Source organism: Peromyscus maniculatus, chromosome 11 (assembly GCF_049852395.1).
Source record: "Peromyscus maniculatus bairdii isolate BWxNUB_F1_BW_parent chromosome 11, HU_Pman_BW_mat_3.1, whole genome shotgun sequence".
NCBI lineage: Eukaryota > Metazoa > Chordata > Mammalia > Rodentia > Cricetidae > Peromyscus > Peromyscus maniculatus.
In genome coordinates, this window is record NC_134862.1 from 86,755,060 (window position 1) to 86,780,305 (window position 25,246).

A 25,246-nucleotide genomic window follows, 5' to 3' on the forward strand; every position below is an offset into this window, starting at 1 on the left:
CCTTTTTGTTTTGTTTTCAGCAGGGTCTTGAATTTCTCCCAACCCTCCTGCCTGGGTCTCCTGAGTGCTAGGATTGCATTATGTGCCACCATGCCTAGCCTTCCCCCTACCCTTTGTTTTGTTTTGTCTAGATAGTCAGAAGAGTTGAAAGAAGAGTATAGTATAGTCTACATATGTACCCTTTGCCTAAATTGACCAATTTTTAACATTTGCCACATTTCATTTCTATTTCCTGTTCTCTGTCTTTCATAGGAAACAAATGAAAACATAGCAATTAATATCTAAATACTTGTATGTGTAAGTATAAAGAAGACATTCTACCTAATTGCAATATCTTTATTGTACCCAGGAAATTTTTAATTACTACAGTACTATCTAGTTTATATTCATATTTCCCCCAGCTATCCCAATAGTGTTCTTTTTAGCTTTAATATTTTTTAGTGTAGGTCTTAGTCAGGGTTCATTCATTACATTTGATTTTCCTAAGAATAGTCATTTGCCTTTTCCTGTCATATTTAAAAGACCAGGTCTCTCTCCTCATAGTGCTACGATGTCCAGACTTAGGTTATTCTTCTTTGTTATTATTCTGTTTAATACATTCTCAAGAAAACCCAAAGGGGATGTAGCCTTTGTACTGTATGACACATCACATCAGCTAACCCAACTCTCAGTAGTCTTAGTCACTTGAGTAAGGTGGTATTTACCACACTTTTCCATTGCAGAAGTATCTTTTCTCTTTGTAACTTAAAGGGATGTGGGGGAATACCTTGACACTATGTGATCATCAGTTTTCATCCATCTCTTCCAGTAATTTTATCACTCATTTGTTGCCTGACTCAAATGAGGGCTTCAAAGTGGTGATGACTCAATTCTGCCGTGCATCTACATTTTACTGCCTAATTTTCTTTTTTTTTTAAGCTTTTCCTCCTTCCCTTTAAAAAACAAATTACTCTAGATTCAGAGAGTCATCTTTTTATTGAATACTCTTAGTTACTGTTCTATTGCTGTGAAGAGACACCATGACTACAACTCTTATAAAAGAAAGCATTTAATTGGGACTTGCTTACAGTTTCAGAGGTTTAGACCACTATCATCATGGTGGCAATATGCAGGCAGACATGGTGCTGGAGAAGAGGTTGAGAGTTCTACATTCAGATCAGCAGGCAGCAAGAACAGAAAGAAACTGGGCCTGACTTGGGCTTTTAAAACCTCAGAACACTCCCCAGTGACATTTCCTCCAACAAGACCACATGAACTCTAACAAGGCCACACATTTTAATCCTTTTCAAGCAGTGCCACTCTGATGACTAACCATTCAATTACATGAGCCTATGAGAGCCATTTTTATTCAAACCAACACAACTCTATAGTTCATTATTAAGAGTTTCCTCAATGTTCAAGTCTGGAGGTAGTGGTGCCCGCCTTTAATCCCAGCACTTGGGAGGCAGAAGCAAGTGGATCTCTGAGTTCAAGGCCAGCCTGGTCTACAGAGTGAGTTCCAGGACAACCAGCATGACATAATGAGACCCTATCTCAAAAAAAAGTTTCTGATGTTCAAATTTTCCCACAGTTGGGCAGTAGAAGCCACTTGTGGTCAACTTCTGTATCATTTTGACATGTCTCCGTCAGACAGTGCCCCAGTCGGGCTGCTTCATCAGTGAGTTGAGTTCACAGTGGTACAAAAGCAATGTGCAGTCAGTAGAAACTAGACTTGAAATTTTGAATTTTGATTTCAGCATGTTGGACAACAATTATAGTGAGCCAAAGCTCCAACTATTCAAATGAGCCATAGCCAGTCTGTGATGTTCTGGAAGGTAGGATTATTCAATGCATTATTAAATTATCAGAAACTGAGCATTCCTAATATTCTACTTTAAAATACTTACTTTAGATTCTAAAGTTTAGAACCTTTTTCAAAAAATTTCCCACTTTCAAAGACAGGGTTTCCCTGTGTAACAGCCTTGGCTGTCCTGGAATTCACTTTGTAGACCAGGCTGGCCTTAAACTCACAGAGATCCACCTGCCTCTGCCTCCAAAGTGCTAGAATTAAAGGCATGAACCACTATATCCAGCCCTTTTTCTAATTGTTAAAGTAATACATAACACCTAGAAAAACAGTCCTGAAATATAATTAGAAGTGAAAAGATTGCTGGGTGGAAGTGGTGCACGCCCTTAATCCCAGCACTTGGGAGGCAGAGCCAGGCAGATCTCTGAGTTCAAGGCCAGCCTAGTCTACAGAGTGAGATCCAGGATAGGCACCAAAACTACACAGAGAAACCCTGTCTTGAAAAACCAAAAAAAAAAAAAAAAAAAAAAAAAGTGAAAAGATCCCGCTAAATATCATTTCTGCCCTGTCTATGTCCATCACTGAACTGCCAACAATTTGATGTATTTCGGATCTTATTTATTTTTGAGATAGGGTCTCACATAGTCCTGGGTAGCCTCAAATTTACTATGTAGCCAGAGATGACCATGAACTTCTGATTCTTCTGCCTCTACTTACCATTGCTGGCACTACATGCATGTGCCACCATGCCCAGTGGTGCTGGGGATTAAACCCAGGGCTTTGTGCACATGCCAGACTCTACCAACTGAGCTACATCCTCAGTCCCCAGCCCTTCCTTTTGGTATAGTTGGTTAGTCATGCTACAGATATAATGACTTGGTTTTTCTTTTCACTTTATATTACTTTCTAAATTTTGATTCAAAGTGTTGGAACAAAGCTCCCTGACAGGCATGCAAACAACAATCTGTAACTATATATCCTATATAAGTCATTATCTCATTCCTTTTTAGTAATTGTGTGATAATTCATAATATGGATTTTTAGTTTCTTTAACCATTTGTATTAGGTAGGTTTCTATTGCTTTGATAAAACAACCATGACAAAAAGCAACTTAGTAAGGAAAGGGTTTTTCTGACATACTCTTCCATAACTGTCCATCAGTGAGGGATGTCAGAGCAGGAATTCCAGGAAGAAACCTGGAGGCAGGAACTGGAGCAGAGACTACTGAGAAATGCTGCTTGCTGGCTTGCTTCCCACAGCTTGCTTGCCTACTTTCTTATACAACTCAGTACTACCAGCCAGGTATGACATCAACCAGAGTAAACTGGGCCCTCCCACATCAATCTTTAGTTGAAATATGCCCCCACAGACTAGTTTTATGGAAGCGTTTTCTCAGTTGAGGGCCTACCTCTTCCCAGATGACTGTAGCTTGTGTGAAGTTGACAAAAAAAAAAAAAAAAAAAAAAAAAAACTAACTTAATACACCATTCCTCTACTGATACTTCTTATTTCAGGTTTTTTGGTATTATAGACAATAATAATATTTTAGAACATGCCTTTGTATGTGTACAAGTATTACTATAGAGTAGATTCCAAGAGGCAGAGTAGTTAAGTAACGACCTAGATTTGTTCACAAATGTGCAGTCTTCCTCATCCTTTTCTTAACACAAAGTATTGACAGTCATAGTCAAAAAAGGGATAGATAAGTATTTTCCTGTTTACTAGTGAGGTTATTATTATTAGTTCATGTTGGTTGACTACAAATTGTTTCTGTGGTTATTTACACATAAAATGGTTTTTACTGCATGCACTTATGCTCCCCTCCTTCCCAAATTATATTCAGTAAATTATACCCTTCATGTTCTTGCCTTCCAATTTCTGGTTGTCGAAAATGGGAACCCAGTAGATTTGAGTAGAGAGGATATTCAAAATATATTAAACTTTATTATATTTATTGCATTTTTTTCTCCCTATGTGTTTTTTTTTTATCTTTCGGTATTACTTAAGTATACACAATTCTTTAATGACAATTATTCTACTACATTTATTTGTGTGTGTGTCTGTGTGCCATGGTGCTCATGTAACAGTCAGAGGACAGCTTGCAGGAGCCAGTTTTCTTCCTGCCATGTGGCTCCTGGGTACTGAACTCATAAGACTTGGCAACAAGCACCTTTACCCTCTAAGGCAGCTCATTGACTGAAAGTTAAAATTTTTTTTTAAATGTGTGTATGTATATGTATATATATATATATATATATATATATCATATATATGTTGATTTTTCTCTTTCTGTAAGCTCAAGCAAGATGTTTTGCTTTACTTAAGTTCACTTTTCTCAGCTAAAAAAAAAATTTTTTTAGAGACAAAGTCTTGTCTTATATAGCCAGTGCTGACATCAGACTTACTGTGTAGTCCAGGCTGGTCTCAAATTTTCAGTCCCCTAGTGTCAGCCTCCTTTTTACTAGTATTACAGGCATACATCACCATTCCTGGCTTCTGATCGTTAGACACACTAGAATTTTTGGATACATAGAAGTTATTTTTATTTATCAGGTTTTTGCCAATATATTTTAGTAATTTGTCCTCTTAAAAGATGCACACTTTTAATCCCAGCACTCAGGAGGCAGAGGTAGGCAGATCTCTGAGTTTGAGGCCAGCTAAGGCTACACAGAGAAAACCTGTCTTGAAAAAGAATGAAGATAGGGTAGGGGTGTTCTTTGCTTTTTAGAGTTTTCTTTTTTTTTCTTTTTCTTTCTTTTCTTTTCTTTTTTTTTTTTTTTTTTTGATTAGCATATAAAGTAATGAGTTTCATCTGGTATCTTCATATGTTTCATTATACTTGCTTCTCATTCATTGCCTTCCACACTACCCTTACCTCTGTCTCCTGCCCACCCCTATGGGTACATTCTTGCCCTCCTTTTTCCTTTTTTTTTTTTTGAGAGGGTTTTGCTGTGTCACCCATTCTGATTTTAAATTCACCACCCTCTGCCTCAACCTCCCAAATGCTGGGATTATTGTCACCACCATAACTAGTTTAATAATTATCCTTCCCCCCCCCCCCCCCAGAGCTAAGGACCCAGGGCCTTGGGCTTGCTAGGAACCGCTCTACCACTGAGTAAATTCCCAACCCCTAATTTATCCATTGTTAATAAATGGTTCTAAATACTACCTTTGTCAAACAGCAACTTTTTATATGTGTGTATAAACATCTGTTTCAGGATATTCTTGCTATGTCCTGTATGGTTGTAATTACTTTTTCAGAGTTGGGAACCAAACACAGGGCCTGTACATGAGCTGGGATTCTATAACTCAGCTACCTTCTCAGCTGTAGTGAATGTTTTTGATATCTAATTGGGAAGTGTCCTAGTTTTCTTTGTTGCTGTGATAAAACACCATGACAAGCTGGACAGTGGTGGCACACGCCTTTATCCCAGCACGTGGGAGTCAGAGGCAAGAGGACTTCAGCCTGATATACAGAATAAATTCCAGGACAGGCTCCAAAGCTGCCCAGAGAAACCCTGTCTCAACAAACCGAGAGAGAGAGAGAGAGAGAGAGAGAGAGAGAGAGAGAGAGAGAGAGAGAGAGAGAGGGAGGGAGGGAGGGAGGGAGGGAGGGAGGGAGGGAGGGAGGGAGGGAGGGAGGGAGGGAGGGAGGGAGGGAGGGAGGGAGGAGGGACAGGGGAGGGGAGAGAGAGAGGGCAGAGAGAGAGAGAGAGAGAGAGAGAGAGAGAGAGAGAGAGAGAGAGAAGAGAGAGAGAGAAGAGAGAGAGAGAGAGAAGAAAAATACCATGATGAAGGCAACTTATAAAAGAAAACAATTGATTGGACTTACAGTTTCAGAAGCCTGCTGGCTGGAGTAGCTAAGAGCTCACATCTTAATCCACAAGTAGGAATCAGAGAGAGAGCAGTGGGAATCCCACCAGCCTTTTGACACCTCAAAGCCCACCTACAGTGCACCTCTTCTAACAAGCAACACCTCTTAATCCTTCTCAAGTAGTTCCACCAATGGAGGGGGGGCTGCAATTCTCATTGAAACCACCACAGGAAGATACATTGCTTGTGGCCAAATATTTTTTTTATTTCTATTATCAGCTTGATACAGTACAAATTCTTATCCTAATAGTGAAATGTTTCACTGAAGCTTGCCCAGTGATTAAGTAAAACCAAACTTTATTATAAGCCATGGTCATCCTAGGGTCCCCCCCTGCTATGTAGCCTCCCTGGAGCTGTGGGTTGCAGTCTGATTGTTCTTTGCTTTATATCTAGAATCCACTAATGAGTGAGTACATACCATGTTTGTCCTTCTGGGTTTGGGTTACCTCACTCAGGATGATTTTTTCTAGTTCCATCCATTTGCCTGCAAATTTCATGCTTTCATTGTTTTTCTCTGCTGAGTAGTACTCCATTGTGTATATGTACCACATTTTTTCCATCCATTCTTCCGTTGATGGGCATCTAGGTTGTTTCCAGGTTCTGGCTATTACAAATAGTGCTGCTATGAATATAGTTGAGCATGTATCTTTGTGGTATGATTGGCTGGGTCTTGAGGTAGGTAGATCCCCAATTTTCTGAGAAACTGCCATACTGATTTCCACAGTGGTTGTACAAGTTTGCACTCTGACCAATAGTGGAGGAGTGTTCCCTTTGCTCTGCATCCTCTCCAACATAGACTGTCATTAGTGTTTTGGATCATAGCCATTCTGACAGGTGTAAGGTGGTATCTCAGAGTCATTTTGATTTGCATTTCCCTGATGACTAAGGATGTTGAGCATTTCCTTAAATGTCTTTCAGCCATTTGAGATTGTTTTGAGAATTCTCAGTTTAGCTCTTTAGCCCATTTTTTAATTGTATTTATTCAGTATTTTGATGTCTAGTTTCTTGAGTTCTTTATATATTCTGGATACCAGCCCTCTGTCAGATGTGGGGTTGGTGAAGGTCTTTTCCCATTCTGTAGGCTGTCTTTTTGTCTTATTGACCATGTCCTTTGCTCTACAAAACCTTCTCAGTTTCAGGAGGTCCCATTGATTAATTGTTGCTCTCAGTGTCTGTGCTGCTGGTGTTATATTTAGGAAGTGGTCTCCTGTGCCAGTGTGTTCCACACTACTTCATACTTTCTCTTCTATCAAGTTCAGTGTAACTGGATTTATGTTGAGGTCTTTGATCCATCTGGACTTGAGTTTTGTGCATGGTGACAGATATGGATCTATTTGTAATCTTTTACATGTTGACATCCAGTTACACCAGCACCATTTGTTGAAGATACTTTTTTTTCCATCGTATAGTTTTGGCTTCTTTGTCAAAAATCAGGTGTTCATATGTGCGTTGATTAACGTCAGGGTCTTCAGTTCGATTCCATTGGTCTGTCTGTATGTCAATTTTTATGCCAGTACCAAGCTGTTTTTATTACTATAGCTCACAGTAGAGCTTGAGGTCAGGGATGATGATGCCTCCAGAGGTTGCTTTATACATGATTCTTTTAGCTATCCTGGGTCTTTTGTTTTTCCTGGGTCTTTTTGTTTTTTGAAGTTGAGTATTGTTCTTTCCAAGTCTGTGAAGAATTGTGTTGGGATTTTGATGGGAATTGCATTGAATCTGTAGATTGCTTTTGGTAAGATTGCCATTTTTACTATGTTAATCCTACCTATCCATGAGCATGGGAGATCTTTCCATTTTCTGATATCTTCTTCAATTTCTTTCTTTAGAGACTTAAAGTTCTCAACAAACAGGTCCTTCACTTGTTTAGTTAGTGTTATCCCAAGGTATTGTATATTATTTGTGGCTATTGTAAAGGGTGATGTTTCTCTGATTTCTTTCTCATCCCTCTTATCATTTGTGTATAGGAGGGCTACTGATTTTTTTTTTTTTTTTTTGAGTTGCTCTTGTATCCTGCCACTTGACTGAAGGTGTTTATCAGCTGTAGGAGTTCCCTGGTAGAATTTTGGGGGTCACTTATGTATACTATCATATCCTCTGAAAATATTGAAAGTTTAACTTCTTTTCCAATTTGTATCTCCTTGATCTCCTTTTGTTGTCTTATTGCTCTAGCAAGAACTTCAAGGACTATATTGAATAAATATGGAGAGAGTGGACAGCCTTGTCTTGTTCCTGATTTTAGTGGAATCGCTTTGAGTTTCTTTCCATTTAATTTGGTGGTGGCTGATGGCTTGCTATAAATTGCCTTTATTATGTTTAAGGAATGTTCCTTGTATTCCTGATGTTAAGACCTTTATCATGAAGGTGTGTTGGATTTTGTCAAAGGCTTTTTCAGCATCTAATGAGATGATCATGTGGGTTTTTTTTTCTTTCAGTTTGTTTATAATGGTGTATTACATTGTCAGATTTTCATATGTTGAACCATCCTTGCATCCCTGGGATGCTATTTGGTCATGGTGGATAATTTTTGTGATGTGTTCTTGGATTCGGTTTGCCAATATTTTATTGAGTATTTTTGCAACAATGTTCATGAGGGAGATTGGTGTGTAATTCTCTTTCTTTGTTGCATCTTTGTGTGTATCAGGGTAACTGTAGCCTCATAAAAAGAGTTTGGTAATGTTCCTTCTGTTTCTATTGTGTGGAACAATTTGAAGAGTATTGGAATTAGTTCTTTGAAAATCGGGTAGACTTCTGCACTGAAACCATCTGTTGTTCCTGGGCTTTTTTTTGGTTGGGAGACTTTTAATGACTGTTTCTATTTCTTTAGGGGTTGTTTATTTAAATAGTTTATCTGGTCTTGATTTAACTTTGGTATGTGGTATCTATCCAGAAAATTGTCCATTTCTTCCATATTTTCCAATTTTGTGGAGTACAGGTTTTTGAAATAAGACCTGATGATTCTCTGGATTTCCTCGTTGTCTGTTGTTATGTCTCCCTTTTCATTTCTGATTTTGTTAATCTGGGTGCTCTCTCTTTGCCTTTTGGTTAATTTGGCTAGGGGTTTGTCTATCTTGTTCATGTTTTTCAAAGAACCAACTCTTTGTTTCATTGATTCTTTGTATTGTTCTCTTAGTTTCTATTTCATTGATTTCAGCCCTCAATTTGATTATTTCCTGGTGTCTATTCCTCCTGGGTGAGTTTTTTCTTTTTGTTGTAGAGCTTTCAGTTGTGCTGTTAAGTCATTGGTATAAGATTTCTCCATCTTCTTTATGTGTGCATTTAGTGCTATGAACTTTTCTCTTAGCACTGCTTTCATAGTGTCCCATAAGTTTGGGTATGTTGTACTTTCATTTTCATTGAATTCTAGGAAATCTTTAATTTCTTTTTTTTTTTTTTCTTCCTTGACCCATTGGTGCTTTAGGTGAGCATTATTCAGTTTCCATGAGATTGTAGGCTTTCTATAGTTTTTGTTGTTGTTAAAAATCTAACTTTAAGGCATGATGGTCCAATAAAATACAGGAGGTTATTCCAGTGTTTTTGTATCTGTTAAGATTTGCTTTTTGACCAAGCATGTGGTCAATTTTCGAGACGGTTCCATGGGGTGCTGAGAAGAATGTATATTCTTTTGTGTTAGGGTGGAATGTTCTGTCGATATTTATTAAGTCCATTTGAGTCATAACATCTGTTAGGTCCTTTATTTCTTTGTTAAGTTTCAGTCTGGTAGATCTGTCTTTTGGTGAGAGTTGTGTGTTGAAATCTCCCACTACTAGTGTGTGGGGTTTGGTGTGCAATTTAAGCTTTAGTAATGTTTCTTTTATAAATGTGGGCCTTTGTATTTGGGGCATAAATGTTCAGAATTGAGACTTCATCTTGGTGAATTTTTCCTTTGTAATGTCCATCCCGATCTCTTTCGATTGATTTTAGTTTGAAGTCTATTTTATTTAGTTATTAGGATAGCTACACCAGCTTGCTTCTTAAGTCCATTTGATTGGAAAGCCTTTTCCCAGCTCTTTACTCTGTGGTAGTGTCTGTTTTTGAAGTTTAGGTGTGTTTTTTGTATGCAGCAGAAGGATGGATCCTGTTTTCATATCCGTTCTGTTAGCCTGTGTCTTTTTATAGGTGAGTTGAGACCATTGATATTGATGGATATTAATGACCAGTGATGGTTAATTCCCGTTGTTTATTTATTTATGTATTTATTTATTTTGTGGTAGTGTTATGTTTCCCTTCTTTGGTATTTGTTGGTGTGGGATTATCTATTGCCTGAGTTTTCATGGGTGTGTTTAACTTCCTTAGGTTGGATTTTTCCTTCTAGTGCTTTCTGTAGGGCTGGATTTGTGGATAGATATTGTTTAAAGCTGGTTTTATCATGGAATATTTTGTTTTCTCTGTCTATGGTGATTGAGAGTTTTGCTGGGTATAATAGTCTGGGTTGTCATCCGTGGCCTCTTAGTGTTTGCATAACATTTGTCCAGGACCTTCTAGCTTTCATAGTCTCTGTTGAGAAGTCTGATGGATCTGCCTTTATATGTTACTTTGTCTTTGTCTTTTTCCTTTGCGGCTCTTAATATTTTTTCTTTGTTCTGTATGTGTTTAGTGTTTTGATTATTATGTGGCAAGGGGACTTTTTTTTTTTGGATCCCGTCTATTCAGTGTTCTGTAAGCTTCTTGTATCTTCATGGGCATTTCTTTTCTTTTCTTTCTTTTTTTTTTTTTTTTTTCTGGAGCTGAGGACCGAACCCAGGGCCTTGTGCTTGCTAGGCAAGCGCTCTACCACTGAGCTAAATCTCCAACCCCGGTATTTCTTTCTTTAGGTTAGGAAAGTTTTTGTCTATGATTTTGTTGAATATATTTTCTGTACCTTTGAGTTGGTATTCTCCTTCTATCCCTATTATTCTTAGGTTTGGTCTTTTCATGGTGTCCCAAATTTCTTGGACATTTTGTGTGACAACTTTTTTGGTTTTAGTGTTTGCTTTTTCTGATGAATCTATTTTCTCTATTGTGTTCATACTGCTTATTCCTAGTTTCAAACTTTAGGCTGAATTGGGATAGGAAACAAACCATAAATGTTGACAAAGAATAAAGTATTCCCACTTTCAAAGAATTCTCTAGAGTATGAAAGAAAAAGTTTAGGGTAGAAGAAAAATAGTTAGGAAACCAGATATGCATGTCTATATGTGGTGTTTTTTGTTTTTGTTTTGTTTTTTGGGATAGGGTTTCACTGTGTAGCTCTGGCTAATCTGAAACCCACTCTAAAGACCAGGCTAGTCTTGAACTCATAGAGACCCACCTACCTCTGCCTCTCAAGTGCTGGGATGAAAGGCATGTGTCACCATGACTCAACTCTGTGTGTGCTATTTTAATCACTAATGGCACTTTTATGTCAATTTTTGCTACTAACCTGATCCAAATTTAGATTTCACTTCATTTAAATTTTATTTATTATGTGCTAAACCTTAAATAGTGTGCTGGACTTAAGTTGACACATTTGTCTAGACACAGGAAAGCCTTCCAGGTTAGATGTGGGAGAGCAGACTAGGTTTCTCTCAGAGTTTCAGCATTGTAAGGGAAAATAAGAAGAATTGGGTTTATACTCTATCTGTCCTGTAGAGTTGGACTATAAATGAATGGATATTCAAAGGTTGTTTTTTTTCTCTCCTTAGTACTGGATGAATGAATACACCTCATCCATTGGAATTGGAGTTTTTCATTCTGGAATTGAAGTGTATGGCAGAGGTATGTGTGTACACTGTTTAAATATGCTTTCTGAGGATTCTGCCAGTTAAAATGCAGATTTATAATGTTGGGTGTTTTTCTTTGTCCCTTTTCTTTTAAGTGACTTACATATGTTATTGCAGAAAGTAGAATAAAACTTACACATTTGTTTTATACTGTGCTTAGAAAAAAGTATGTCTGTTGTAGAATACAAGAGGGTACATTCATTTCATTATCTTTTTTTTTTTCTAATTACTGTGTCTTCTAAACTTTTTCTTAGCCAGGTTTGGTGGCAAATACCTTTTATCCCAGTACTCAGGAGACAGAGGCAGGCAGATTTCTGTGAGTTCAAGGCCAACCTGGTTTACAGAGTGAGTTCTGGGACAGCCAGAGCTACAAGTGAGACCGTGTCTCAAAAACCAAAGTCCTTCTTTCTGAAGCTGTTAAACCATGATTGTTTTTCTCTAATATGTATACGAGTTTCTAAGAAACTTTTACACTTTGGAAAACTGCATAACAAAGTAATCATTTGGCTAGTGGCAAATTTGAAATACCAATTTCCTTAGGGAGTTTTAGTAGAACATTGGATTTGCAGGCTTGTTAGTATCAATAAAGTCTATGCTAAGCAGTCTTGCCTTTAGTAACATCTAGCATGTATTAGAAGCTTGCCTTTTAGCAGAAGTTCCTGTATTTGCAAAAGCTAGGCAGTCTTTATAACTTCCTAGAATATTCTAATTCACCCCGGGTAAACTACCTACCTACCTATTCATTAATTTAAAGGAAAAAATCCACTTACTTAAATATTTCCATGTGATGTTTCTGCTGTCTTTGTGTTTGGGTGGAGAGGTGCTGATAATTGAATCCAAGGCCTGGGACTTGCTAAGCAGGTGCTGAGATATGTCCCTGCCCCTATCTATTTTTCTGTCATAGTAGCTTCTAGCTGTAGTTTAGCATATTCAGTCTTGGCTATAAAGATTTGTCATTTAAGCTTTACTTTCACTTGAAATGAGTACACTTGCTAACCTCAAGAAACAGGGAAGGGCTTCAGCTGAAATTGTCAATGATTAAAGTATTGCAGTAGATGGGATTATAGGCTGTGGGTTTCCTCTCTGGCCTTTTGCCTAAGTTGTATTACTCCTTTTTGGTTAAATTTGAATAGTGTGTTATGGTTTCCATAGTGCTGTGAACTTTGGAACCATATGATCATGCTGTAAGTATTAATAAAAAGAAATTAAGGCTCTAACCTGTCACCATTCATACTGCTAATAACTAACAGAACTAGAATTTGAGCCCAAATATTCTTTTTTTTTAACTTTTAATTTTTTTTTGAGCCCAAATATTCTTATATGCTAGTCCAGTGCTCTATTACCTGCACAGTTTTTACTCTCCTTCATAAAATAATTTAAAAACAAAAAGGTGATTCAAAACATTCATGGAAACTCAGAGAAATTGTAATTAAGTGTTTCTTGTACAAAAAATAAAAACTAAAAGGACCTGTGTCTTCCCTTACTATACTTTTAAGAAGGTTAAAATCCATGTGGGGCTGAAGAGATGACTCATCGGTTAAGAGCACTGGATGCCCCAGAGGTCCTGAGTTCAATTTCCAGCACCCACATAGTGGCTCACAACCATCTATAATAGGATCTGATGCCCTCTTCTGGCATGCAGGTATACATGCAGAGCACTCATACATAACATATAAATAAATAATTTTTTAAAAATCCTAGTATGAGCTAGTAGTGGTGTCATACACCTTTAATCCCAGCACTTAGGAGGTAGGGGCAGGCGGATCCTCTGTGAGTTCGAGGCCAGCCTGGTCTACAGAGTGAGTTCCAGGGCAGGCTCCAAAGCTACAGAGAAACCCTGTCTCAAAAAACCAAAACAAAAAATCCAAGTATGAAGCCAGGTGGTGATGGCAGCACACCAGCGCACGCCTTTAGTCCCAGCACTTGGGAAGCAGTGGCAGGTGGATCTCTGAGTTCAAGGCCAGCCTGGTCTACAGAGCAAGTTCCAGGACAGCCAAGGCTACACAGAACAAAAACAAAAAAAACAGTGATTTTTATCAAATCCAATCTCAGTATATACAGTATTTTAATAAAAATTATATAGAATGATTTACTGAATCCTAAAGAGGAGTAGGGCATGGTGGTGTATGGCTGTATCCCAGTGCTTCGGAAGCTAAGGTAAGAGGGTTGTGGGTTTGAGGCTAGAATGAGACCCTACCTCAAGACCAGATAGACAAACAAAATTTAAGACAGGCATAGAGGTGGACACCCATAATCTCAGCAATTAGGAAGCAGAGACTGGGGAATTAAGAGTTCAAAGCTAGCCTGGGCTGCATAGTTTATCAGGTCAGTTTAGGGTAAGTAACCAAATCCTTAAAAAAAAAAAAAAGTAGTTAATATATTTCAAAATTAAGTGTTAAGCACCCTCATCTACATCATTTTTTAAAAATTTCTGCAGAGTCTGTGAATGAAAAGATAACCTTGGAGCTCAGTGGTTAAGAGTACTTCCTCAAGACTTCAACTCTGTTTGGTGTGAGTGTAACGAGCCTAGAGTTAATAACTGTGACTCGAGCTCCAGAGTATCCATTGTCTTCTTCTGGCCTCTGGGCAAGTGCATGGTAGCAGATACACCTAGATACACATACATGCAAATAAAATTTAAATGAGAAAAACTAAACCTCATCTGCCCTGTTATTTCCTGTGCTTTGTCTCAAAACTTAAGACTGTATATTTAACAAGTATGTTCATTTATTTAAGCCTCTTGAGACAGCCTTGCTACATAGCCCTGGCTGATCTAGAACTCGCATTGTAGACCAAGCTGTCCTCAAACTTAGAGTGATTCTCCTGCCTCTACCTCTCTAGCACTGAGATTATAGGAATGCACCACCATGCCTAGTTATTTAGTAAATCTTAAGTGATAAGACTAACTTACTTAAGCATTTATTTGAAATTGCTTATATCTACTAAGACTCTACCACCTAATATCTAAATGAAATGCCAGAATTGAAGCCAGAAGTGCTGGTTCTTTCCTGACTTGAAGTTATCTGCATTTTGTTGTAGATGAGAGCATATAGCTGGAAATACATGTGTTAGGAGAACATACCTATAGTGCCCTCCTAGCTACAAGACTTGCTGTGAAGAAAATGAGGGTGGCTGTGTATTTAATGTTGGCATTTTACTGTGTTTCAGGTTTGATATTTGTTTCAGACAGGGTTTCTATTTATATATCGTTCAGACCCACCTGGAACTCATTAGGAATAGCCAGCCTACCTAGTCTAGCCTAAAACTCATGGTCCACCTGCGTCCTGTGCTAAGATTACAGACGTATACCCCATGCATGGTGTCACATTTTTTTCACTCCTAATCCAGTGTAAATCAAGAATATTCTAGGCAGGGAGCAGATCCATGCAGCACATGGCAAAGCACACCAAACAAGACAGCTCATCTCAAGAAACAACCATGAAAACTCACTCATTGGACAGTTTCTCCAGGGACGTGCAAGCTTGAAAAGTGGACAAGTCCTGAGCTGCTGGCCTCATGGTGTGGTGGTGCCAAAGACCGATCACTTTTGAATACTGGTCATTCTGCTGGAGTAGGGGCAGAGCAGTATACAGAGCAGTCACAAGCATTTCGGAATGTCTGTGGCTGTTGCATTTCAGAGCTTTTATAAAGACAGGTATTCTCTACTGGTAATAGCCAAACAGGACCTTGCAAAGGGCGCTTTATAAGCTGAAAAATACTCAAATGGCATTATCTTTGTGGTATTTTAAAGCTGATTCAGCATTCTGATTACATTTCATGCAATATATACTAAAAATTTTGACTTTTATCTTTTCAGAATTTGCTTATGGTGGCCATCCTTATCCTTTTTCTGGAATATTTGAAATTTCCCCAGGAAATGCTTCTGAACTAGGAGAAACATTTAAATTTAAGTAAGTAGGGAGGGGAATTTCTGCTACACTGTTGTAGGTGTCAGAGCTTATTTTTCAGGTATAAAGAATTTATCCTATAGATTAAAAATCTAAAAAGTTAAAATAGTTGTAAATTTTGGCTCAGTGGCTAACACTTTATTTTTAAATTAAATTGAATTAAGTTGTTGTATAAGGATGGAAAATCAAATAATGTGTGGAATAACCTATCTTTGCTTTTTGTCCAGGATCTTTCTAAGTTGTTTTCTGTCTGCTTCTCAATATAGCTGTCTTTGTTTGTCTTACATTCTGCCTCAGGAAACTCACCTAGTGATCTCCTGCCTAGTCTCCCTATTGCAGAGGGAGAATGGACAGGGTGGAATTTCTGTTATTATAACCTACTATAAAAAAATCTCTTCATTTTCCCAATGTAAGAAACACTTGTAAATTTAAAATAACTGAACTGATTAACCTGGAAACTGTTGTTGATAACATCAGTGCAGGTGTTTAAACCTAAACCAGGCAGGTATCTCTGGACATAGCTTTGTTAGTTTTTTTATTCCTTACTTCTGAGTGCATAGCTCTTACAACTCAGCACTGATGCCCCTAAGTCTCCATTTGTGCCTAATAAAATGACTTTCTAATAATTATTAGCTGTCTTTACAACTAGCTTATATCTAAAATTCTGCCTTTCATTGAGTAATATCTGTTACATTTTCAGGAAATATATTTAAGTGTTTTTATTTGATGTTTTGAATAATATATTTTAAAATTTAGCCAGGTTTCATGGCTTGTCTCAATGCAACACAAGAGTGGTTAATACCACCGGGCGGTTGTGGCGCACACCTTTAATCCCAGCACACGGGAGGCAGTGGCAGGCGGATCTCTGTGAGTTCAAGGCCAGCCTGGGCTACAGAGTGAGTTCCAGGATAGGCTCCAAAGCTACACAGAGAAACTCTGTCTTGAAAAGCCAAAAAAAAAAAAAAAAAAAGTGGTTAATACCAAGAGTTTTTTTTCCTTAGTGAAAATATGGCCAACTCTTTGCTATGAGTGTATAACAGTGTTTTTAGCTTGAATCTGATTCTCTAGTAATAAATGTTTCATAAAGAAAAATAGAAATTAAAGTCATTGAAATTACTAAATATCTCACTTACCTTTAGTCTGAATATGTTAGCTCTGATTTATTTATTGCAATATACTTGGAAATATGCAAGTATTTAATAATGCTTATTATAAATAACTTGATCGAAACTGCTTTATCTTGTTTTTTGTTCTTTAAGAGAAGCTGTTGTTTTAGGGAGTACGGACTTTCTAGAAGACGATATAGAAAAAATTGTAGAAGAGCTGGGGAAAGAGTATAAAGGCAATGCCTACCATTTGATGCACAAAAACTGCAATCACTTTTCTTCAGCTTTATCAGAGGTAAATCAATTTCGTCCTAAAAGTTCTGCAAATAACACTTTCCTGGTGTACTCTCTATGTCGCTGTATTCAACCTTGGTATTTTCCCTGATTCTTCACGTGCATAAAATTACTGTATTTATGTATCCAGTACAGCTGCTCTTTCCAGAGCCACCATGTGGTTGCTGGGAATTGAACTCAGGATCTCTGGAAGAGCAGCCAGTATTCTTAACCTCTGAGCCATCATCCCTCCAGCCCCTAGAGTTGGCAGTTTTAGAGTCAGCAATGTTTTAAGTGGTGATTCTGCTCATTCTTTTATAGTGGGTAGAATGACTACAGATAATTGCCTCTTACTCACTTGATTGTATTCTTATGTTCGAATTTTATAACCATGACAAGTACATGAAAAAAAGACATTGTCCATTCATAGTGGATTGCCATTGGTTGGGGCCTGTGCACAGTATGCCTTGGTGGGAACTACACAGAAGAGCAAAGCAGCTTATCCTAGCAAGGGAGAAGGGACTGCAGGTACCCGGTATCCCTTCAAGGGCAGTCCTGCCACCCCAACCACGCTTCTTCCACCAGACCCTACCCCTTCCAAGTGCTGTACTTTCCAGTAGTGCCCTAAGCTAGCAACCACACTTAGTACATGAACCTTGAGGTAATGTTTAAGATTCAAACTATAACACACTGAAACTCTTAACTTAAAAAAAAATATATAGGTTAAAAACTGTTAGCGCTGGGCAGTGGTGGTGCATGCCTTTATTCCCAGTACTGGGAAGGCAAAGGTGGGTGGATCTCTGAGTTCAAAGACAGCTCAGGCTACACAGAGAAACCCTGTCTGGTGGGCAAGGGTGGGGGGTGGAGGGGTGCACTTCTTAGCTGCTGAAACGTTTTGTTTTGTTTTGTTTGAGACAGGGTTTCTCTGTGTAGCTTTGGAGCTTGTCCTGGAACTCGCTTTGTAGACCAGGCTGGCCTCAAACTCACAAACTCTCCTGAAACTTTTTGCTTGGTATATTTTAATTGCCTACCTGAATTTTGAATTTTCCCAGCTCTTGTTAATAGATAACTTATTTGTTCTTTTTCAAACAGCTTTTCTCTGGGTATCCCTGGAACTCACTCTGTAGACCAGTCTGTCCTGGAACTCATAGAGATTCACTTGCCTCTGCCTCCTGAATGTTGAGATTAAAGGCGTGTGCCACCATACCTAACTTATACTATAGTTTTTGTGTACATGATGTGTTACTTTTCTATTTATGTGATAAAACACGTGTTCAAGGCAACCTAGAAGGAAGGGGTTACTTGGCTTACGGTTCCAGAGGGTAAGTGTCCATTGAGGTGGGGAAGCAGGGCAGCAAGTAGCAGGCATGACGGCAGGAGCTGGATGCTGCGAGCTCACATCTTGAACCACATACTGCAAGTGGTGAAAGAGCACACTGGGAGTAGGTGCGCTCTTAAGCTCTAAGCCCCAGTGGCGTATTTCCTCCATCGTGGCCACACCTCCTGAGCCTTGAGCCTTGCCAAACAGTGCCACCAACAGGACTAAGTATTCAAATGCCTGAGACTTTAAGGAACATTTCTTATTCAAACCACTACACATAAATACCTGCAGTGAAATTTAACAACAAAAACATCACACTATGCTGTAACAAAGTTATACAGATGTAGTCTTTTTGTTTTGTTTTGTTTTTTTTTTGTTTTTTTTTTTGTTTTTTTTTTGAGGCAGTCTCTCTCTACATAGATTGGTTAGCCTGGAATTCGTTATGTAGACCAGGCTGGCTTTGAACTCACAGAGATCTGCCTGGCTCTTTGCCTCTGCCTTAGAAATGCAGGTGTTGAAGGTTTGATGTAGCCTTTCTCCCCCCACCCCCACCGCCCCTGCCCCCGCCGCAACAGGGTTTCTCTGTGTTAACAAAGACTGTTGAGGTCCAGCCCCTCAATAGTCTTTTCCCAGGGTCCGTGGAAGAATCTGCAACCAGCTGAGGGATCTAATCTTTGATGATATCAAATAAATCTATATACACGAAACTTTAGTCCATTCACTTCGTTCTTCTGAGTCAGTTCTCTCTCTACACAGCTTCTTTTCTGCTCTCATACTTAGTCCTTTCTTGCCTGATTTCTCTCTACACTTTTCTGCTGTTCTAAGTTCTATCTTAATTTTCCCATCTAGTTCTATCTTAATCTAGTTCTTTTCCATCTTGTTCTTCCCTATCTAGCTCTTCCTCATTGTAGTCTTCTCTAGTCTCTGAGGTTTACAGTTATATACCCATGCTCTGGCTAAGGCAGGGTCACCAGGCTTGAATTCCTCAGAGTTAAGAGGAGGGGATGATAAGATCCACACAAAGAGCAGTAATTGTCAGCTATCATAGCCACCCAAAAGGGAAGTGGCTAATGGGGAATGAATCATCCAAAGGCTAAATTCAGTGTATAAATCTGAAAGGGGGCATATATGTGCTCAAACTATATTCTTAGAAGTGGTTAGGTAAGATGTTAGGATTCTATAAGTCACTGAGTGAAAATAAAACTGACTTTTATCCCACATATCTTTCTCAGCTTAACTCTGCTGCCCATTTTATGGCAGGGTGGGGGAAGTGTAGCTAGGTAACTAGGCAACCTGTGTCACAGCTTGACGTACCTGGTGTGTAAAAGCCCTTTAGTTCTGAGTTAATTGTTAGAGATAGCACTTGGAAGAAGAAGGTTAGGCTTAATTAGCACATCCACCTGACCTTCTCTAACAGATAGTCTGGATGCTATCTGTCTGCAGTCTGTTCTTAGAAAGTCTGGGGAGTATCTCAGATAAGATACTTTTGTCCAGAGAAGGTCCTGGCTGGGTGTTGCTTATGACGATGATTACAGAAAGGCCTGAAGTGAGGGGTCTGGCTGTGTGACTGCTGTTAGCAGTTGGGGAATGTTATCCAAATACTCTAATTGTATAGGGGAATTGTCCCCAATGGATGATCAAACACACCATTCTAGGAATGGAAAAGCTACAGTAGCACACGAGAAATTCATAGCAGGAAATGGCTAATATTCAAAAGCCAGTACCACCAAGACTCCTTAAGTTGGCTTTATCCTCTGGAAGGACCCTTGGCTTCTTCCAGGGATAGCTTTGTCACAGTCAGCCGAATTCCTACTTCCTATTTCTGCATCCCACAGCACTGTGTAGCAGTCCTGGTTGTCGTGGAACTTGTGTTGTAGCCCAGGCTGGCCTTGAACTCACTGAGATCCGCCTGCCTCTGCCTCCCAAGTGCTGGGATTAAAGGCATGTGCCACCACCACCCAGCTGATGTAAAAGCATTTTTTTACACTAAAGTTGACAGATTATAACTGAAATTGCCGCAGTAAAATCACAGATAAGGGAGCCTATTTATGTCCTAGAGTTCATTCTGTAGTTACATATAGATATATAGAGATGCTCATTTTTTTTTTTCTCAGCTAACAGTCTTCATATGACAGTATTAAACTAGTTTCTTATTGCTGGTGCTTGAGTTAGCCTAGTCTTTTTGATGTCACGCAGAGTGTTGTAATGAATACTCCTGTGCATACCTCTTCATATTTTCATCAGTGTGTCACTGAGCTTCCTAAGGTTGCTAGATTTGTGTTTAAAAGCAAGATGATTCTTCTGTAGGCATTAGTTATTTGTTGCTATGACAGAAGTAACTTTAAAAAGTAAGAGTTTCAGGAGGCAGAGGCAAGTAGGTATCTGTGCATTTGAGGCCAGCCTAGTCTACATAGTAAGTTCCAGGACTGTTTTGAGAAACACTATCTCAAAGAGAAGGAAAAACAATGAGAGTTTATTTTGATGTACAGGAAGTCCGTCACTGCAGGGAAGGCATGACAGCAGGAGCCTGGAGCTGCATTGTGTCCACAGTCAGGAAACAGAGAAACGAGCCCAGGACTCCAGCTCATGAGTCATGCTATTCACATTTATGGTGGGTCTTCCCACCTCAATAACCTAACCTAGATAATCCTCACAGACATGCCCAGAGGTTTATCTGTTTGCTTATCTTCAATCTTACAAAGTTGACAATATGTATTAACTGTCATATGTTCACTCCTTGTCTAGTTGATACTCAAACTTAACACTTGTAAGTCATAACTTCTCCTTACTCCAAGAAGCTTGTGGCATTTCATAATGCAAAATGCATTCAGTCCAGTTTCAAAAGTCCCTATAGTCTTTAGCAGTTCCAACACCACAACATAAAAGTATAACTGTAGCCAGGCAGTGGTTGCTCATACCTTTAATCCCAGCACTTGGGAGGCAGAGGCAGGTGGATCTCTGTGAATTTGAGGCCAGCCTGGTCTACGAATCCAGTTCCAGGACAGCCTGGGCTGTCTCGATGTGGGGGGAAAGTATAACTGTAATCTCTTAACTGTATGCCCTTCTCAAATAAAACCAAGTTACCTACTTCCAGCATACAATGGCTCAAATACAAAAAAAAATACTGTATTTTAAAAGGAAGAAATGGGGCATAGCAAAGAATGATCAAACCAAAGCAAGACCAAAAACCAACAAGGAAAACACCAAATCCCATAGCTCCGTATTGGCATTTGGGGCTCCTGTTGGACACACACCTAAAGGGCTTGGATAGCACCACTCCCCAAGCTCTCTTGTGCCAGTTCTACTTCGTACATGCAGCTTTCCTTGGCAGACAACATGATTCTGGCGTCTCCAACTAACTGAGGTCTCCATTTTGAACTAGGGTTTACCTTCACGGTTTTACACAGGCTGGCCTCTCAGGAACTCCAATCCTGCCATACATTGCCTGTCCTCAGTATAAGATTCAACAATTCACACAGTTTTATGTCTTTTATGCCTCAGAAACCAGTTCTGTGTGGATGATACTACCAAGTTCTGCTGCCAGCTCAGGATGTAGCCTCCTTGGACAACAGTGTAGCAACTTCAGTGTGTCAGTCCTGGGCAGACACTTCCCTGGCCATTGCTTTTCAGGAACAAGGAACGCTTTCGGTTATATTCGTGGTTTAGACTTCCTCCTGTCAGATGAATTTGCATTTTCACAAGTCTGAGCTTTGATGGGTAGGGTCTTGTCCTCGGGGCACCTTTCCTATTGCCCCAGTGCCAAATAGGTTTCTCTTCAATAATTATAGCCTCTTTTCAACAAGGGCCTCAATTGCAACTTTAAACTTGCTCATGTTCACCAGGCACTGGTGGTGCAGACCTTTAATCCCAGCACTTGGGAGGCAGAGACAGGTGGATCTCTGAGTTCAAGGCCAGCCTGGTCTACAGAGTGAGTTCCAGGACAGGTTCCAAAGCTACACAGAGAAACCCTGTCACAAAAACAAAAACCAAAAAAACTTTGCTTATGCTCTTTCCTGAACAAACTGCACATTTTTAATGTCTTTGCTTCACTTTTGGTCTCTCTGGCTATAGATCTAGATGACAGCAGAAATCAGTGGCCACACCATAACCTAAATGCTATCCTGCCCTGAAATTTCTCCTGTCGGACTAATTAGCCCATTACTCCTGTATTTAAACTTCACTCAAGTTCTCATGACATGGGTAAAATGCAGCCAAATCCTTTGCCAGAATATCATGTGGATGGCTTCTAGCCCAGTTATTGATAAGAGTCTGTGGTCCCCTCTGAAACCTCGTAAGCTGGGACTCCACCATCTACATTTCTCTCAACATTCTTCCAAGCTCAAGAATGGACCATTAAGATTTGCTTACAGAGTTCAAGGGCTTTTCTAGCCTGAAATTCCAAAAGCCTTCAACATTCCTCCCATAAACCAGTTCCAGTGGCTCATCCAGTGGTTTATTAGAGCAGCAGCCCCACTCCTGGTACTGGTTTTTTATTCATTACTTGTCCTATTACTGTGACAGAATTTCTGGCAAAGGCAACTTTAAGGACCAGCAAGATGGCTCAGTGGTTAAAGGGACCTGCTGCAAAGTCTGGCAACCTGAGCTTGATCCCCAGGACTCACGTGGTAGAAGGAGAGAACTGACTCCACAAAGTTACCTCTAACCACACACATCATGGCGTATGTGTACTTACATACATATGTACAACACACACACAATTTTTTTTATTTACAACATAAAATAAGAGGGACTGGAGAGATGGCTCAGCAGTTAAGAGCACTGGCTGTTCTTCCAGAGGACCCAGGTTCAATTCCCAGCACCCACATGGCAGCTCACAACTGTCTCTGACTCCAGTTCCAGGGGATCTGACAATCTCAAGCAGACATATATACAGGCAAAACACCAATGCTCATACGATAGGAATAAATAAATTTAAAAGAGAGGGAGAGAGTTGGGGAAGAAAAGTTAAAAAACAAATAATAACAAGCGTTTATTGTGGCATGTAGTTAAGGGAAGTCCATGGCAGAGAAGGCATGGCTCCACCGTCTACAGTAGGAAGCGGAGTTGTTGTTCTTGACTCTTTTAGGGAACCTGCCACTCAACTCCCAAATAAATCACACACAGGGAGTCTTATTATTTCTAATGAATGCCTGACCTTAGCTTGGCTTGTTTCTTGCCAGCTTTTCCTAACTGTAAATTAACCCATCTGTCTTATGCCTGTGGGCTTTTATCTTTCTCTATTTTTTGTATACCTTTCCTTCTTACTCCATAGCTGGTTGTGTAGCTGGGTGGCTGGCCCCTGATGTCCTCCTCCTCTCGATCCTAGATCTCTCTCGTCTCCCAAATTTCTCCTTCTAGTAATTCTTTTTGCCTGCCAGCCCCGCCTATCCTTTCTCCTGCCTTGCTATTGGCCGTTCAGTTCTTTTTTAGACCATCAGGTATTCTAGACAGGCACAGTAACACAACTTCACAGAGTTAAGCAAATGCAAAATAAACAAAAGTAAAGCACCTTAAAATAATGTTCCCAACACAGAGGGATAAGTCTGGTGCTGAGTTTACTTTCTCCTTTTTATGCAGTATCTGGAACCCCAGCCCATGAACGGTACTGTTCTCATTTAGGGTATGTCTCCTTACCTCAGTGATCTAGCCTAGATAATCCCTCACAGACCTGCCCAGAGGCTTATCTGTTTGGTCATTGGTCCAGTTGACAATGTTACCCTTCACACAGTATAAACCAAATACTATTTGATGAATAGCCATAGTAAAAAATATTAATGCTCCTGTTTGTACAAATGCATAGAAGATAAGTATCATAATTACCTCACTATTAACAGTCTATTTCACTTAAAAAAAAAATGGTTACAATGCTAAATAACCTGCTAATGGATTTTGACTCAAGAGTTTTCAAAACATAGACCCAAGGTTGTTGGAGAGATGATTTAGCAATTAAAAGTACTAACTGCTCTTCTTGGGGACCCAGGTTCAATACCCAGCACCCACTTGGTAATTTACACTCTAGTTTTAGGGGTCTGAAGCCCTCTTCTACACACATGGAATACGTGCAAGTAAAACACTTACACATAAAATACTTTCTTTAAAATGGAAATTAAAAAAAAAATCCAGCATCAACCCAAGAATGGGCAAACTTTTTATGAAAGAGACAGCTACTGGATTTTTTAGGCTTGTGAACCATTCATGACCTTAGTTCTCTGCCTCTTCTCATTGTAACCAAGAGCCATAGGCTGTACTTTATTTAAGTACATATTTAAGACATACCTGGATATTACAGACTGTTTTAGATTGGTCAGTCTCCCCAACCCCAAGAGCTGGGGTCAAGTCAGCTTCCCTGAAACACAAAGGTATGTGGAGGAGAACAGATTGCTGAATAGAAGGAAAATTTGAGGAGCGTGTGAAATGGGTAGCAGTGGCTGTCATGTTAACCTAAGTTTTCGTAAGTACTTCTTAGGTAGTTAATCTCTATGCAGGTAACTCTTAGGTCTACTCAAATATAAGACAGTGTTTGCTAGTGCATTTAGGAGTAGACAGATGGGAAAGGTATCAAATGAATTCATTGCTCAGCAGTCTCCCACATCTTGCCCACATAAATATTCTTTAAACATATCTAAGTACCCATCTGCCTCACTTCACTCTTAGGCACTGTGATAGATGCTGGGTAATCAAAAATGGTCAGAACACACCACCTGTCCATAAGTGAAGCCACCTCATTTTCCTTTTAGCTAAGATAGAAAAGGGGTTAAGGAGTGCTGCTGAATCCTGACGGGAAAGTGTTGCAGTTGCCAGCTTTCTAAATGGTAACTACCTCTTTGGTGTAAGAAACTTCAAAACCTTCTTCCAAAGTCATTAACCTAATATGTGCAGATATTTTAAGATACTAGTTTCAGATCGTGTGATCATAGTCTTTAGCATGACTAGAGGCAAACCTTCAAAGTGGCAGTGAAACATGAATTCAGTTGAGCCCAGTTTTTTGTGAGAGCCAAGATGATACAGGGTGAAGTCAGCATTGGTTTGAGCTGCTTCTCACTATCTGAAATAGGAGGGAGAAGACTCCCAGTCGTAAGGATTATAAGAATGAAAAGTGGGCAGAGAAAATTCAGCAGGTTATCAGCTGACACCCTCTTCTACCCCCTAAAGTTCCCAGGCTGAAGCCTACCCAGGCCTCTATGCCTTGTTCTGACTATTATAGTCCCTCTGCCAGGGCATCATGGAGCCTTCATTTT

General features: G+C 39.4%; 1 protein-coding gene across 5 annotated transcripts in view; it reads left to right on the forward strand.

The window, feature by feature from the left end:
- Window positions 1-25,246, forward strand: part of Desi2 (desumoylating isopeptidase 2) — a 56,664-nt gene that overhangs the window by 27,533 nt on the left and 3,885 nt on the right. For 4 of the 5 annotated variants that reach the window (XM_076548040.1, XM_006974211.4, XM_042258693.2 and 1 more), the window contains exons 2-4: window positions 11,323-11,395; window positions 15,218-15,311; window positions 16,568-16,709. In XM_076548040.1, the coding sequence (XP_076404155.1) occupies window positions 11,323-11,395; window positions 15,218-15,311; window positions 16,568-16,709 (309 nt within the window). Of the gene's footprint in view, window positions 1-2,322; window positions 3,089-11,322; window positions 11,396-15,217; window positions 15,312-16,567; window positions 16,710-25,246 lie in introns of those variants that run through there. The other variant, XM_076548041.1, reaches the window with a different exon arrangement.